The 11,547-nt window shown below is 57.7% G+C and overlaps 1 protein-coding gene and 1 long non-coding RNA gene across 4 annotated transcripts; both read right to left on the minus strand.

The window, feature by feature from the left end:
• Positions 1-2,195: 2,195 nt before the first annotated feature.
• On the minus strand, positions 2,196-5,331 carry LOC122241268. 3 transcript variants are annotated; one of them, XR_006221309.1, is made up of 5 exons: positions 5,210-5,331; positions 4,773-5,015; positions 3,456-3,520; positions 3,023-3,194; positions 2,196-2,387 (listed from the first exon to the last, which is right to left on the minus strand). It is a non-coding gene; the product is annotated as an uncharacterized LOC122241268 (long non-coding RNA). The 3 variants fall into 3 exon arrangements; XR_006221308.1 differs by lacking the exon at positions 2,196-2,387 and having other exon boundaries at positions 2,822-3,194; XR_006221310.1 differs by lacking the exons at positions 2,196-2,387; positions 3,456-3,520 and having other exon boundaries at positions 2,822-3,194.
• A 954-nt stretch (positions 5,332-6,285) lies between these two features.
• Positions 6,286-9,379, minus strand: CAMK2N1 (calcium/calmodulin dependent protein kinase II inhibitor 1). Its single transcript, XM_042996094.1, has 2 exons — positions 9,123-9,379; positions 6,286-7,614 (listed from the first exon to the last, which is right to left on the minus strand). The coding sequence occupies exons 1-2, from the start codon at positions 9,286-9,288 to the stop codon at positions 7,544-7,546; spliced, it is 237 nt and encodes a 78-aa protein (XP_042852028.1). The 5' UTR covers positions 9,289-9,379; the 3' UTR covers positions 6,286-7,543.
• Between the last annotated feature and the right edge of the window lie 2,168 nt (positions 9,380-11,547).

The raw sequence follows: 11,547 nt of genomic DNA on the forward strand, positions 1-11,547 counted from the left end.
AGTAAATAATTCACACAGATGAACTGGAGATAAGAGCGGCTTCGTGGGGGATTGAGTTCAGGTCAGAGGAGGCGCAGACGGCTGCAGGGGACCTGTGGTCTCCCCGGCTGAGAGGGGAGCAGGAGCACTAATGTGGCTCCGTCTGCCCGGGGAAAACGCGGCCCCAGGTGCCAGCTCGGGCCACTCCCTGCCACTGGCTGGGGCTCCCCGGAACTGCCCCGCGGGGCACCCATTCCCCGCCTGCCGCCTCTGCGGGCCGTCCCCATGGCAACCGCTGGTCCAGGGTTCACGGCCAACCGGATCCTCAGCCTCCCCTCCCCCACGGGAGCATGGGCCGTTGGGGCTGTGCCCTGGGCTGGGCCACAGACGGCTGCAAGTAGCCTAGTCCGACCCCCTTCTCATTCTGGAGGAGGTGAAACCAGGGACTCTGGGGGTCAGCGTCCACCTGTCGCCTGGAGGTTTCAGTCGCAGCTTCACGACTTTCCAGCTGGGCTACCACAGGCAGAAGATTCCGTGGCTCTGTGCCTCGGTTTCCCTTAGCTGTAGAATGGGGATAATAGTAACTACCTCCTTGGGTTGTGAAAATTAAGCGATATAAATGCAAAGAGTGTAGAACAGTTACCAGTGAGCGCCTCATAAATAGTATTTCCACATTGGGAAATGGAGCCCCAGAGGGGCAAAATACCTGTGAACAGTCAGGGGTCAGGGTCACACATGCCAGCACGGTATTGGCACATTCAGGATTGGAATGAAATTGTCAGTCCTTTCTAAGACACCTACCGCCAAGGCTGGCAGCATACTTTTGGGGTTCCCCAAGAGTTTCCTAAGTTTCCTGTGGGACCACCCCCCCTTTCCCAACATCCTGAAGCTACACTATTATCAAAGGGTTGTTGGCCAGACAGTGAGGTCCCAGAAGGCGACAGGAAGCCTCATGTTGGCCAGCTCTGTCTCCCCCGTGCCAAGCACAGTACCCATTCCACCCCACCCCCATCCCTAGCAGAGGAGTCCTTAAGCGAATGCAGATTTAGTTCATTTCCACTGCCCAAACACCCTCCCAGACCAAGCCCCTTATGACCTTAGCCATTCAGCTCTCTGCCTTATGGAACACCCCTTTCCCTGACAACTTCCTGCCATCCCTGTCTGTCCCCCATCTGCCCAGCCCCCATTGCCACTCTGTTAGGATTTCCCATGGCACACTTCCCAGATCCTTCTCCTCCCTTCAGCCCGTCCTCCCCGACCTCCCTTTCCCTCTGGTGACCCTTTGTCCTCAAACAGCTGTTTCTGGGTCAAGGACCTTCCTCCAGGCCCCTGGGTGTGCACAGCCCCGGGTTAAGGACAAACCCTCCAATGTGAGAGGTAACAAGAAAAACCAAATCCTCCTCACAGAATGGTGGGGTGGGGGGTGGGGGGGTACCGAGGTGGGGCTATCTCTCTGGGACTTTGGGTTCTGCTGGAGAACAGGCTGGGGCCCATAGACACAGTCTCTCTGTCCCTAGGGGCCACCCCACAAGCTCCAGCCCAGCTGCCAGGTTTCCCCGGATACAGCCCGGTCCTCGGATTTATTTTTGCATATGGTTTGAGAGAATCTCTGTTGCTGGAATAATGACAACATTTTTTTCCCCTTCTGCTTCCCTCCAATAGGCAGATTCTATAAACCAGAGCAGCTGCCTGAGGCTTCCAAGAGAAAATTCTGCACAGTTTCTAACCAGGGTGACAGTTCCCCTCCACAGGAAGTTGCTTTTATTAAGATTGTTGGGTTTTTTTTTTTTTTAAATCTGTTTTTTTGGTAAGGCTCCATCTATCGGTCATCAGGCAGCACCTTGGGCCTTGTGGGCACTTTTGTTTTTCCCCGGTTTGCCTGGAATCCATGATTACATCTAAACCACAGTGGGCTTGCCCAACACAGGGGCAACGTTGAACGGCTGAAAAGTGGGTCATTCACATGACCTGGGCAGAAGGATCCCAAGTAATTTATGGAGATACTCCCATACCAAATTACTCCCCACACCTTGAGTGGGCTACACATGATGATTTCCTTCCAGAGAGGACAGTATGGAAAGGAGGTGGGAGAGTAACTTTGCAGTGGAGAAACCTAACAAATGCCAGCTCAGTCAAGTGATCAAGGTCAATATCAACGGTGATTAAGTCATGTTGATAGCATGTACTCTTAATATGATGTGATGAGAAGGGCACTTTATCTCCAGGATCTTCCTCCCCAACCCCATAACCCCAGCTGAACCATGAGAAAAACATCCGACAAAACCCCCAGTTGAGGGGCAGTCTACAAAATACCTGACCGGTACTCCATCAAAAACAAGGAGAGTCTGAGAAATTATCACGGAGTTTAAGGGGACACGAAGACTACATGTAATGTCCTGGATGGGGTCCTGCAAAACAAAAAGGATGTTAGGTACACAGTCAATGAAATCTGAATGAATTATGGAGTTTAATTAATAGTAAAATACCAGTGTTGGTTCCTTAGCTTCCAGAAATGTACCACAGTAATGTCAGATATTAACAATAGGAGAAAGTGGGTCAGGGGTATTGACAACTCTGTGCTATGTTCACCACTTTTCTGTGAATCTAAAACTATTCTCAAGTAAAAGTTTATTTTTTAGGGGCGCCTCGGTGGCTCAATCGGTTAAGCAACCGACTTCGGCTCAGGTCATGATCTCACAGTTCGTGAGTTTGAGCCCCGCGTCAGGCTCTATGCTGACGGCTCAAAGCCTGGAGCCTGCTTGGGATTCTGTGTCTCCCTCTCTCTCTCTGCTACTCCCCTGCTCACATGCTGTCTCTCTTTCAAAAATAAATAAAGATTAAAAAAATTTTTTTTAAAGTTTATTTTTTTAAAAAGTGGGCCCCATGTTTGGGTTTCAGGCAACCCCCAAGACCCAGTTCTCCTTGGCTCCCTCTTTTTGCCTGTACTAAGGGTGTGAGCTGCTGACTTTAATGGTACCCCGGCCCAACCTCATTTCCTTGGAGCTGTCATTTTCAAGCCCAAGGATAACTCCCATTTCCTCACTATTGTATTCTCAGTGTCCGGTCCATAGCGGGTGCCAGTTCATATTTGTCAAATGAATGAAACTTGAGGACTCATCGGAGGAGAAGATCCAAGCAGAGAGCCATGCTCTTCCCTTCCCAGGGCAAGAAGTCAGCACCTGCTAGCTCCCATCCCGAGAATGGCTTCAGGCAATCTGGTTAGAAGTGGGTAAGAGACTTCTCTTAACACGGCCTTTGGAGAACAAGCATTCAGATTTACTTACGATTGCATTTATTGGGGGTTTTGAGGAGCTGGTAGATAATAGGCAGGCAGACTCCTCCAAACTGCTCCCCATCCCGCCGCTCCCCAACCCCACAGTGGTGCCTCCACTGCCCCCTCGGTACCCCCAAAGGACACTTCTACAAAGACGCTTCATGCAACAAGATCTGTTTGCTAGGTTTTGAAAGTCCGTTACCTGGCACACAGTAGGCACTTCATATGCATTCGTATTGACGACTACCATTTATTATGCACCAGGCTCTATGTGGGGGAGAGGGAGGGGTTCCCATTTAATCCTCTGTTGGTAGGCATTACCATCACCCCCATTTCACAGAAAAGCTTGACAAACTGGCCCCACATGACAACTAGGAAGTATAGGGGAGAGGTTTCAAATCCAAGCCATGCAAGACCCAAATCCTTGCCCTTTGCTCCAACACCAGCCACCTTAATAATACCTTCCCCTTCCACTGGGCCCAGGATCTGCTCCCTGCTGTCCGAAGAGGCCCCCTGTGCTCACTCCTTCATCTGTGGCCTCCGGACGGCGGCAGTGTTCGAGCCTCTTTTTTTTAAAACTCAATTTGCCAATTTCCCCCTTAGAGGTACTTTTTGGTATTCCTCGGGGCCGTCAGCCTGGACTGGCCACGGAAGCAGAATCCAGGGAGATGGGCACTTATTACAAGCATTCAATTAGTGAAGTTTGAATAATGCAGTCCTGGCTGCTGGAGCGATGCGTGGAGGCTTAGAGACACCTTCCCCACCTTGGACTTGCAATGGCCTTTTCCGTATTTATTGCCACCTAACCGGATACTTCAAACATATTCTGTACTTGGTATAATTTGATAGCTGCCCAGTCCCCAAAGTGCCTTCTCAACAAATGTTTACCCCCGTGTTAGAGTATATTTAAAAGATTTATATTCCCTTTTACTGAATGGAGTCCTCGGGAAAGACAGACTCTGTCTTCCCCGGGCAGAGGATCCTGCCTTGGCTGACGGGGTGGCCTCCAGCAAGAACATTTTAATACATCACTTATTACAATGGACCCAGAGCCTTGGCCGAGGACTCCCGGGCTCCCCCCACCCCTTCCCAGAAGAGGGCAGCTCCAGGCCTTTGCTGACACATCCAAGCCCTGCCTCCCTTCTGACCCCTTCCGCAGTTGTCTGTTGTGCAGAATAGCAGAGAACATAACCTCAAAACAGTGAACCGACACAAGGATCCTTAAGGCTGAAGGACCAGGGCTGCAGCTGGGACGGAGCCTGGGTCTGGGGCCAGACCATTGTGCATCCCCGTCCCGGAGTGTATGGGCTCTGGGTTCTACTCCTGCCTAGCCTACTTACTAGCTGAGTGACCCTGTGCAAGGTAGTGAACATCTCTGAGCCCCCTTTTCTCCTGTACAGTCAAGGTGAGATTAACACCTGCTTCCTAGGGCTATTGTGAGCCTGGCATGCAGTAAAAGCTCAATGAATGTAGTTGTTCTGTGGTCCTTTTAGCCCCTCTGGGCCATCGATTTCTTCACCTGCCAGAGAGTTCATCGCTGTGGGTTTCCAGGGTTTCTGGGCTGATTCCGTGACAGAATAGAAGGGAAGCAATGTAATTGCCCAGTGCTTTGATCAGGGAAGCAGCAGTTACTCCTGGTATGGACAGAGACGTGCCTTCGGGATGAATCTTTTCATAGGGCCCCTGCCCCTCCTGGCAGATGGAGGCCGAACGGAAAAAGTGGGCCCTGCCCCTAACTCCTGGTGCGGCGCCACTCGACCTTCTGATGGGAAAAGCACAGGGGAAAAGAGAGGCGGGCTCTGTGGTACCTAAAGGCCCATCAGCTCCAAAACGCTGGGACTCTCCGGGGTTGGCAACAGGGAGAGCAGGACCAGGGTTGTGCGCCTGGGAAAATCAAGCTAGCGCCCCTGATCATCCTGCTGGTGCCACCAGCCCCGGCTCGCCCACTGTTCCTACCAGTGACTGATGGGCTGTCCAGCTCTGTTGGGCCCTCCTGAGGCTCAAGGCCCACACTGCCTGGGAAGGGGGATGAGACCTCACTCCCTCCCCCACAGGCCCTCCAGAGCCCCCATTACCCCCCACCGCCACCACCCTGGGGCCTGTCTTACCTGATGTCTGAGTCACAATCAGGCTCCTGTCACTGTGAGCTGTGTTGTGACTCCCTGGCTGACAGTTTTACAACAAACACATTAAAAGCTCCCGGCACTGAGGCTCCTGGATGCGGAACAGCCCAGGAGAAAAACCTCTCCAGGCCTTTCTTCAGCCAAAATCCTTCTCCCAACCCTTCCTCCCACATGGCCCCGCTCTACCACCATTAACTGCTCCAGAGCCCGACAAGGGATTGAGATTTTTTTGTTTTCGTCATGAGCTTTTTCTCAAGTGGTGACTCAGGGAAGCCGGAGACCTACCAGGCTGTGGGCCTCTGAAGTTGGGGCTCATCCCTCATACGGTGACCTGTGAACTCTGCTGTGAAGTCAAAGGTATGTAGTCCCTCCTCAACCCAGCTTCTGAGGACAAGTGGCCCTTTGGTGAAGCGTTATATGGGCATACAGTGGCCCGACCCGGAGTGCTACCAACGTCCCTCCCACAACCTTATGAGGCAGGCCCTGCGTTATCCCCACCCCCACAGATTTGGAAACTGAGGCTTCAGGAAGCGAGGAGACTTGCTCAAGTCCATACAGCTGGGAAGTGAAGGAATTGGGATTTTAATCCAAGCCTGCCAGCCTCTAAACATTGCTTTTAAACAAGACGGACGGCCTCCCAACACACAGGACCTCGTTCTCTGCACACCCCACAAGGGATGTCAGAAACCTCAGGAAGCAGGGAGACCAATGCAAATCCAAACGGGTAAGCTCTCCCTTGGGCGACGGCCCTGCCAGTGCACTGTCTTTCCTGCCATCTGCGCCCAACCCACACTGTCCTCTACACCGCCTCGCCGACCAAAGCTATCATTCCCTCCTTGTCTGCAGCCGGCAGACAGAAAGCAAATCTCCCCCACCCCTCCCGACCAAAGCAGAGACAAGAGAGGAGTGAGACACAGGAACAGTTCTTTTATTGTACATTGGAGAAATAGCCCTGTGTGCTGGTTAAAGGTGCAACATCCAGAATATCGAGTTAAGAAAAGAGGGAACAGGGCAGGGAAGAAACCTCTTGAGGTCCAAAGTTGCAAACAAAAAGTGGTAAAAGATTTCCTCACGCAAGAGGCGTTTTTTTGCAAATACCATGCAAAACAGGCAGCTGGTGTGCCTTAAGAGAACCCCTATAAATAACAGAAAAGACTCTCCAAGCATTCCTTAACGTGGACTCAGAGCACAGGGAAAAAGAAAGAAACCAAAATGCCTTTTGGCATTTCAAGATATTTGGCACTCTTGTGATTACATTTTTTTTACAGCCCATCGAAGAGAATAAACTGACACAATATTAGAGAGAAAAAACAGGCTGCTCACACAACAGACTGCAGGAAGAGGTTAGAAAAAGCTCAAGCATTTTTTTTTCTTTGTTTTTGTGTGTTTTTTTTCCTGACATATAAAATGTGTCCATTTGCATTAACTTGGGCAAATAGCTTGCAGCAACAGAGAAACACAAGCTTTACAAGTCATTTTAAAGTAAGACAAGGATTCAGTCTAGGTATCATTCCTTAGAAAAGTTCTCTTCTTGTTTTAAACACATTTCCTGGTAACTTCAAAAGATGACCAAAAATAAAACAATATCTATAGAGATCATTTGCTGATTTTTTTTTCTTGTACATCCAAGGAGAACATAAAAAAAGAAAACTGGACAGCATTTCACATCCAAGAGCACAGAACCATTTTTGCAAGATTAAATAATGTAAACATTGGGAACAGCCAAATCAGCGAACAATGCCAACATTCAAAACACCCGGTGTTGCCGCTTCATTATTTAAGTGGCTCAAAATCCAGATCTATAATTGTGCAATATTCACTGTATATAAAAAGAAATAGATATTACTTTTGACAAGTAGCTGCAACTGAGACGTCTTTTTTATTTCTTTATATGTGTGTATAGAGTGATTTTTAAATTTTTAATTTTTTTTTTTTAATTTTTGTTTTTGCTGAGGAGCCCAGAGCCTTCTCCTCCTCCTCCTCCTCCTCCTTCTCCCGCCTCATCTGTCTCCCGGCCTGACGCGAGATACAGGTTGTTGATTTCATCGTGGGTAGCAAGCTAGTAATAAATTTCAAAGTGCTTTCTCTTTTCATGCGTTTTGCCAATGACTGTTACCGCCGTTCTTATTCTCTCCCTTTAACTCATTGTCTTTGGGGGGGGGTGGGGTTAGACACCAGGAGGTGCCTTGTCTGTCATATTTTTCAGCACGTCATCAATCCTATCATCTTCAATAACAACTGCAAAAAAAGGGGAGAAAACGAGACGTGAGCGCGCTTGGGCCTCGCGGGGGGCGGGGGGCGGGGGTGGTCTCGGACGTTACCCATGGCTCCTGGGGACGGGGAAATGCGGGAGGGCGAGGGAGGGGGCGCTCCTCGAGCGCTACACAGCCCCATCCTCCTCGGCCTGGGCCCGGGGACCCTGTGCTGCTTCCCTCCGAACCACTCCCCCCAGCCGCTCGCTGCGTCCCGGCAGCGTTCTGAGAAAAGGCAGCAGAGAGGGCGCAAATCCCGCAGGCCGGGCCGCGGCCGAAACGCGCTCTGGCCGCGCGTCCTCACCCCACCTCACCTCTCCCCGGGCGCGTTTATTTAGAAAAAAAAAAGGCTCCAGGGCTGGAGAGGGTGGGGAGGAGGAGCCCAGGTCTCCGGCTCAAGGACCCTCGGGGGTGCTCCGAGCGCGGCGCGGGCGGCCAAGGTTCTGGGTGCGGAGGTGCGGGGTGCAAGGGAGGACTCCGGGGACCACAGCGCGCGGCGGGTCAGGGGTCTGGCCTCGCCAGGGCGGGCGGCCCCTCCTGCGCGCCCCCTCCGCGGAGGTCGGAGCCTCCCCGCGAGGCCGGCCTCCCGCCGGCCCCGCCGCCTCGCTCACCATCTCTACCTAGCCTCGCCTTCCTCAGTCCCGCCATCAGTCTCTCGGCGTGGCCGTCAACTGTCGGGGTCTCTGAGTCTCTCTCCATCTGGGGTGTCGGTCGCCCTCATTGTTTCGCTGCTTTCCTGTCCTCCGCAGACTGGCGTCCCCTGCTCGCGGTCTCTCCCGCTCTGGCTCCCTCTCCGGATCTTTGTTTCGGTCTCTGCCCCTCTCGGTCTCCCCCCCACCCCAAGCCACCACCCGCCTCCCCCCCCCCCCATCTCTGCGTCTCAGTCTCTCCCGGCAGCTGTCGGTCCCCCTCCTCGTCCCCGCGCCTCCGGAGCTCCTCTCCCAGCCTCTCTGCGTCCCAGTCCCCCCGGGGCTTTTCCAGCTCCCGCGCCGAGCGCCCGGGCTCAGCCACCCCTCCCCCCCTGCTAAGTAACAATGAGAAGCCCGGGCGCTCCGAAAGCCCCTCGCCTTCCCCGGCGGGAGTGGGGTCCCGCCCCGCAGTTCTCCACGCCGTCCCTTGGGGAGCCCTGGGACCCCCCCCCCACCCCGGGTTGCAGAGCGAGTGCAGCTGCGACTACACTGCGCAAAAGGGGAGGGGGGAGAAATCGCAAAGCAAACTTTGGCGCGGGTGGGGACCCGGGAATAACCTTCCAGCCCCCGCGGCCGCTAGAAGCCGCCACGCCCCCTAGGTGACCCCAGCGAGAATCAGGCTGAGGGGGAGGGGTTTCCGCGGCCAGCCGGTGCCCGACCTGCAGTGCGGGATCCCCCCCAGTTCCGCGCGAAGGGATTCCATTCGGTCGGAACCGGCTCCTAGGTGCGGAAGAGCCCCCACAAACCTCGGCCAGGCCTCGGCGCCAGAGAAAGGGGGCGTCCGGGGCGGGGGCAGCGAACTCACCCCGCTTGCTCCGGCCGATCTGGCCCAGCTTGGGCGGCCGCTTGTTCTGCCCGGAGCCAAAGAAGTTGTTGGTGTCCTGCAGGCGGCAGGAGAAGATCTGGCCCACGTCGCCGCCGTCGCCGTAGGGGTTCAGCTTCTCGTCGCCGTAGGGCAGCACCTCCGACATGGTCGCGTCCGGGGGCTCCGCGGCGGCGCCTCCTCCGCCCGCGTCCCCGCCCGCGGCGGACAGGGTCAGCGGCGCTGGGGCCGGGGGCGGCCGGCCGGGGACGGCCCGCGGGCTGCGGCGGCGGCGGTGGCGCCGGCGAGCGGCCGGGGGGCACCGCTGGGCGAGAGCGCGCCGCCCGCCCGAGCGACCCGGCGAGCGCCCGGCGCTGCGCTGCGCTCCGGCTCGGCGCGCGAGTGGCTGCTGCTCCGGCAAAGGCGAGCAGGACTCACATCCTCGGCGCGCTCGGGCGCTGGGCGGGGGCCGGGCGGGGCCGCGAGCCGGAGGGGAGGGTGTCCCGGCGAGCCCGCGGGGCGCGGGGCCGAGGAGGGCGCACCCCGGGGAGCCGGGCGGGCCGGTCCTGCGGCGAGTGCGGGCGGCGGCGGCGGAGCGGCTTCGGGGAGGCTGACTGGGGAGCGGCGAGCGGCGGGGCGGCGAGGGGCGGAGGGGGAGGGGAGCGAGGGAAGAGGGAGGGCACGGGGGTGGAGGGGAGAGGATGCCCGGAGGGAGGGAGGGGAGAGAGAAACCGGGAGGGAGACGGCGAGAAAAACAGAGAAGAAAGAGAGAGGGAGGCCGGGGGACCGGGAGGGAGAGACGGAGGGGAGCGGACGAGGGGAGGGAGAGAGGGAGAGAAGAAAGGGGAGGCGGCGATGGGTCCGGCTCGCAGCGGCCGAGGGAGGAGCGGAGAGGAGAGGGGACCGGGCCGGCGGGGAGAGAAAGAGGGTCGGAGAGGGAAGGCGGAGAGTGGGAGCGCGCGGAGGAGGTGGCTGGGACGCAGGAGCCAGCCCGCGAGCGAGCTGCGAGCGAGAAATGCCGGCCGCGGCGCGGAGGCGAGGCGCGGGGAGGAGGGCGGGAGGAGGGCGGGGACGAGGGGACCCGGGGCCGCGAGGAGAGATCCCTGGAAGCCGCGCGACGTCACGGGGCCGCGCGGGCCGGCCCGGGCCGCGGCTCGCTTCCTGCCCCCGCCCCCGGCCCCCGCCGGCCCGCCCGCGCCCTGGGGCCCCCCGCGAGCCCCGCCCCGGCCCGGCGGCCTCCGGGCGCCTCCTCCCCCCCCCCCCGCGCCCCTCCCGCGGGGTGTTTACCCGGCCCCGAGCGGGTGCGCGCCGGACCCGCCGCCCGCTCGGCCTCCCGAGGGGTGGGGGGCGGGGGTTCGGCGACGGGAGGGGGAGCGGACCCGAGACCTCACGCCCGGAAGGACTGACGGACGCCCGTCTCCCCGGAGGCCGGACGCTGGGGCGAAAGGTCGCAGGGCGCCAGGGCGACCCGAGGACGCCGCCCCCCGCCTCCCCGCCGCCGGCCTCAAACCAGGGAGCCCCCTCCCCCCACCACGTTTGCGCCCCGCTTCACACGCTCCGGGCTCGGCGCTTTGGGTCTCTCACCCTCCCTCCCATCCCTCCCACCCCCGAGCGTCCTGGAAGGCCCTGCTCCCGGGCCGCGGCTCTAGACTCGGGCTCCCGCGGGGCCTCGGGGTGGAGGCGGAGGGGGGAGGGGGAAGGAAGGGGGCAGCCCCGCCTCCCGGAGGAGAGTGGAGCGCCTCATTATGCCGGGCTCGCCCGGGATGCCGGGCTCTCGGCGTCCGCTGCCTCCTCCGGGGACGCCCAGGGCCTTGCAGCCCTCTGCCCGGGGGGGACCTCCCTGCCAGCAACAGCCTTGAGCCCCGGGGAGAGACTGGCTTCTGGGCCGAGGCTGGGGCAGCCCCAGAGGACTGGGAGGCGCAGCTGCCAAGCAGATGGTAACTCCGAGGGGGCAAGGTGCATGAGGAGGGCTCGTTATCCTCGCCCAGAGCCAACAGCACCTGCTCTCCCCCTGGAGACCGCCTTCACTCAGCAGAGCCGGCCTGCCCGCCGAGAGGGGCAACCATCTCAAGGTCGTGCAACCTGCTGAAGGCAGGGCTAGGGAACGCATCTAGGTTCTCCTCCCACCCCTGCCGTGAGGTCTCAACTGCCTCAACTTGCTTCCCTGCACCTGGTCCCATCCTTAGTGCAAGAGCACCCTCAGGTACACTCTCCCCTTAATTCTAGAACTCTGGGTGGGGGACAGGTTGGAGGGAAAGGGGTGTGCTTTTTTTTAGCGACACAACATGTGATAGAAAGACTACCTGAGGGGAGCTACCCCAGCCCCCCTCCTCCAACGGTGCAGAAGGGCCCCAGAGGCAGGCACCTTGCAGAGAGGGGAGGAAGCAGGCTGAGCGATGGGAAAGAGACAGTGGGGCAGATCGAATGG

The sequence above is a fragment of the Panthera tigris genome, chromosome C1 (assembly GCF_018350195.1).
Source record: "Panthera tigris isolate Pti1 chromosome C1, P.tigris_Pti1_mat1.1, whole genome shotgun sequence".
Classification (NCBI taxonomy): domain Eukaryota; kingdom Metazoa; phylum Chordata; class Mammalia; order Carnivora; family Felidae; genus Panthera; species Panthera tigris.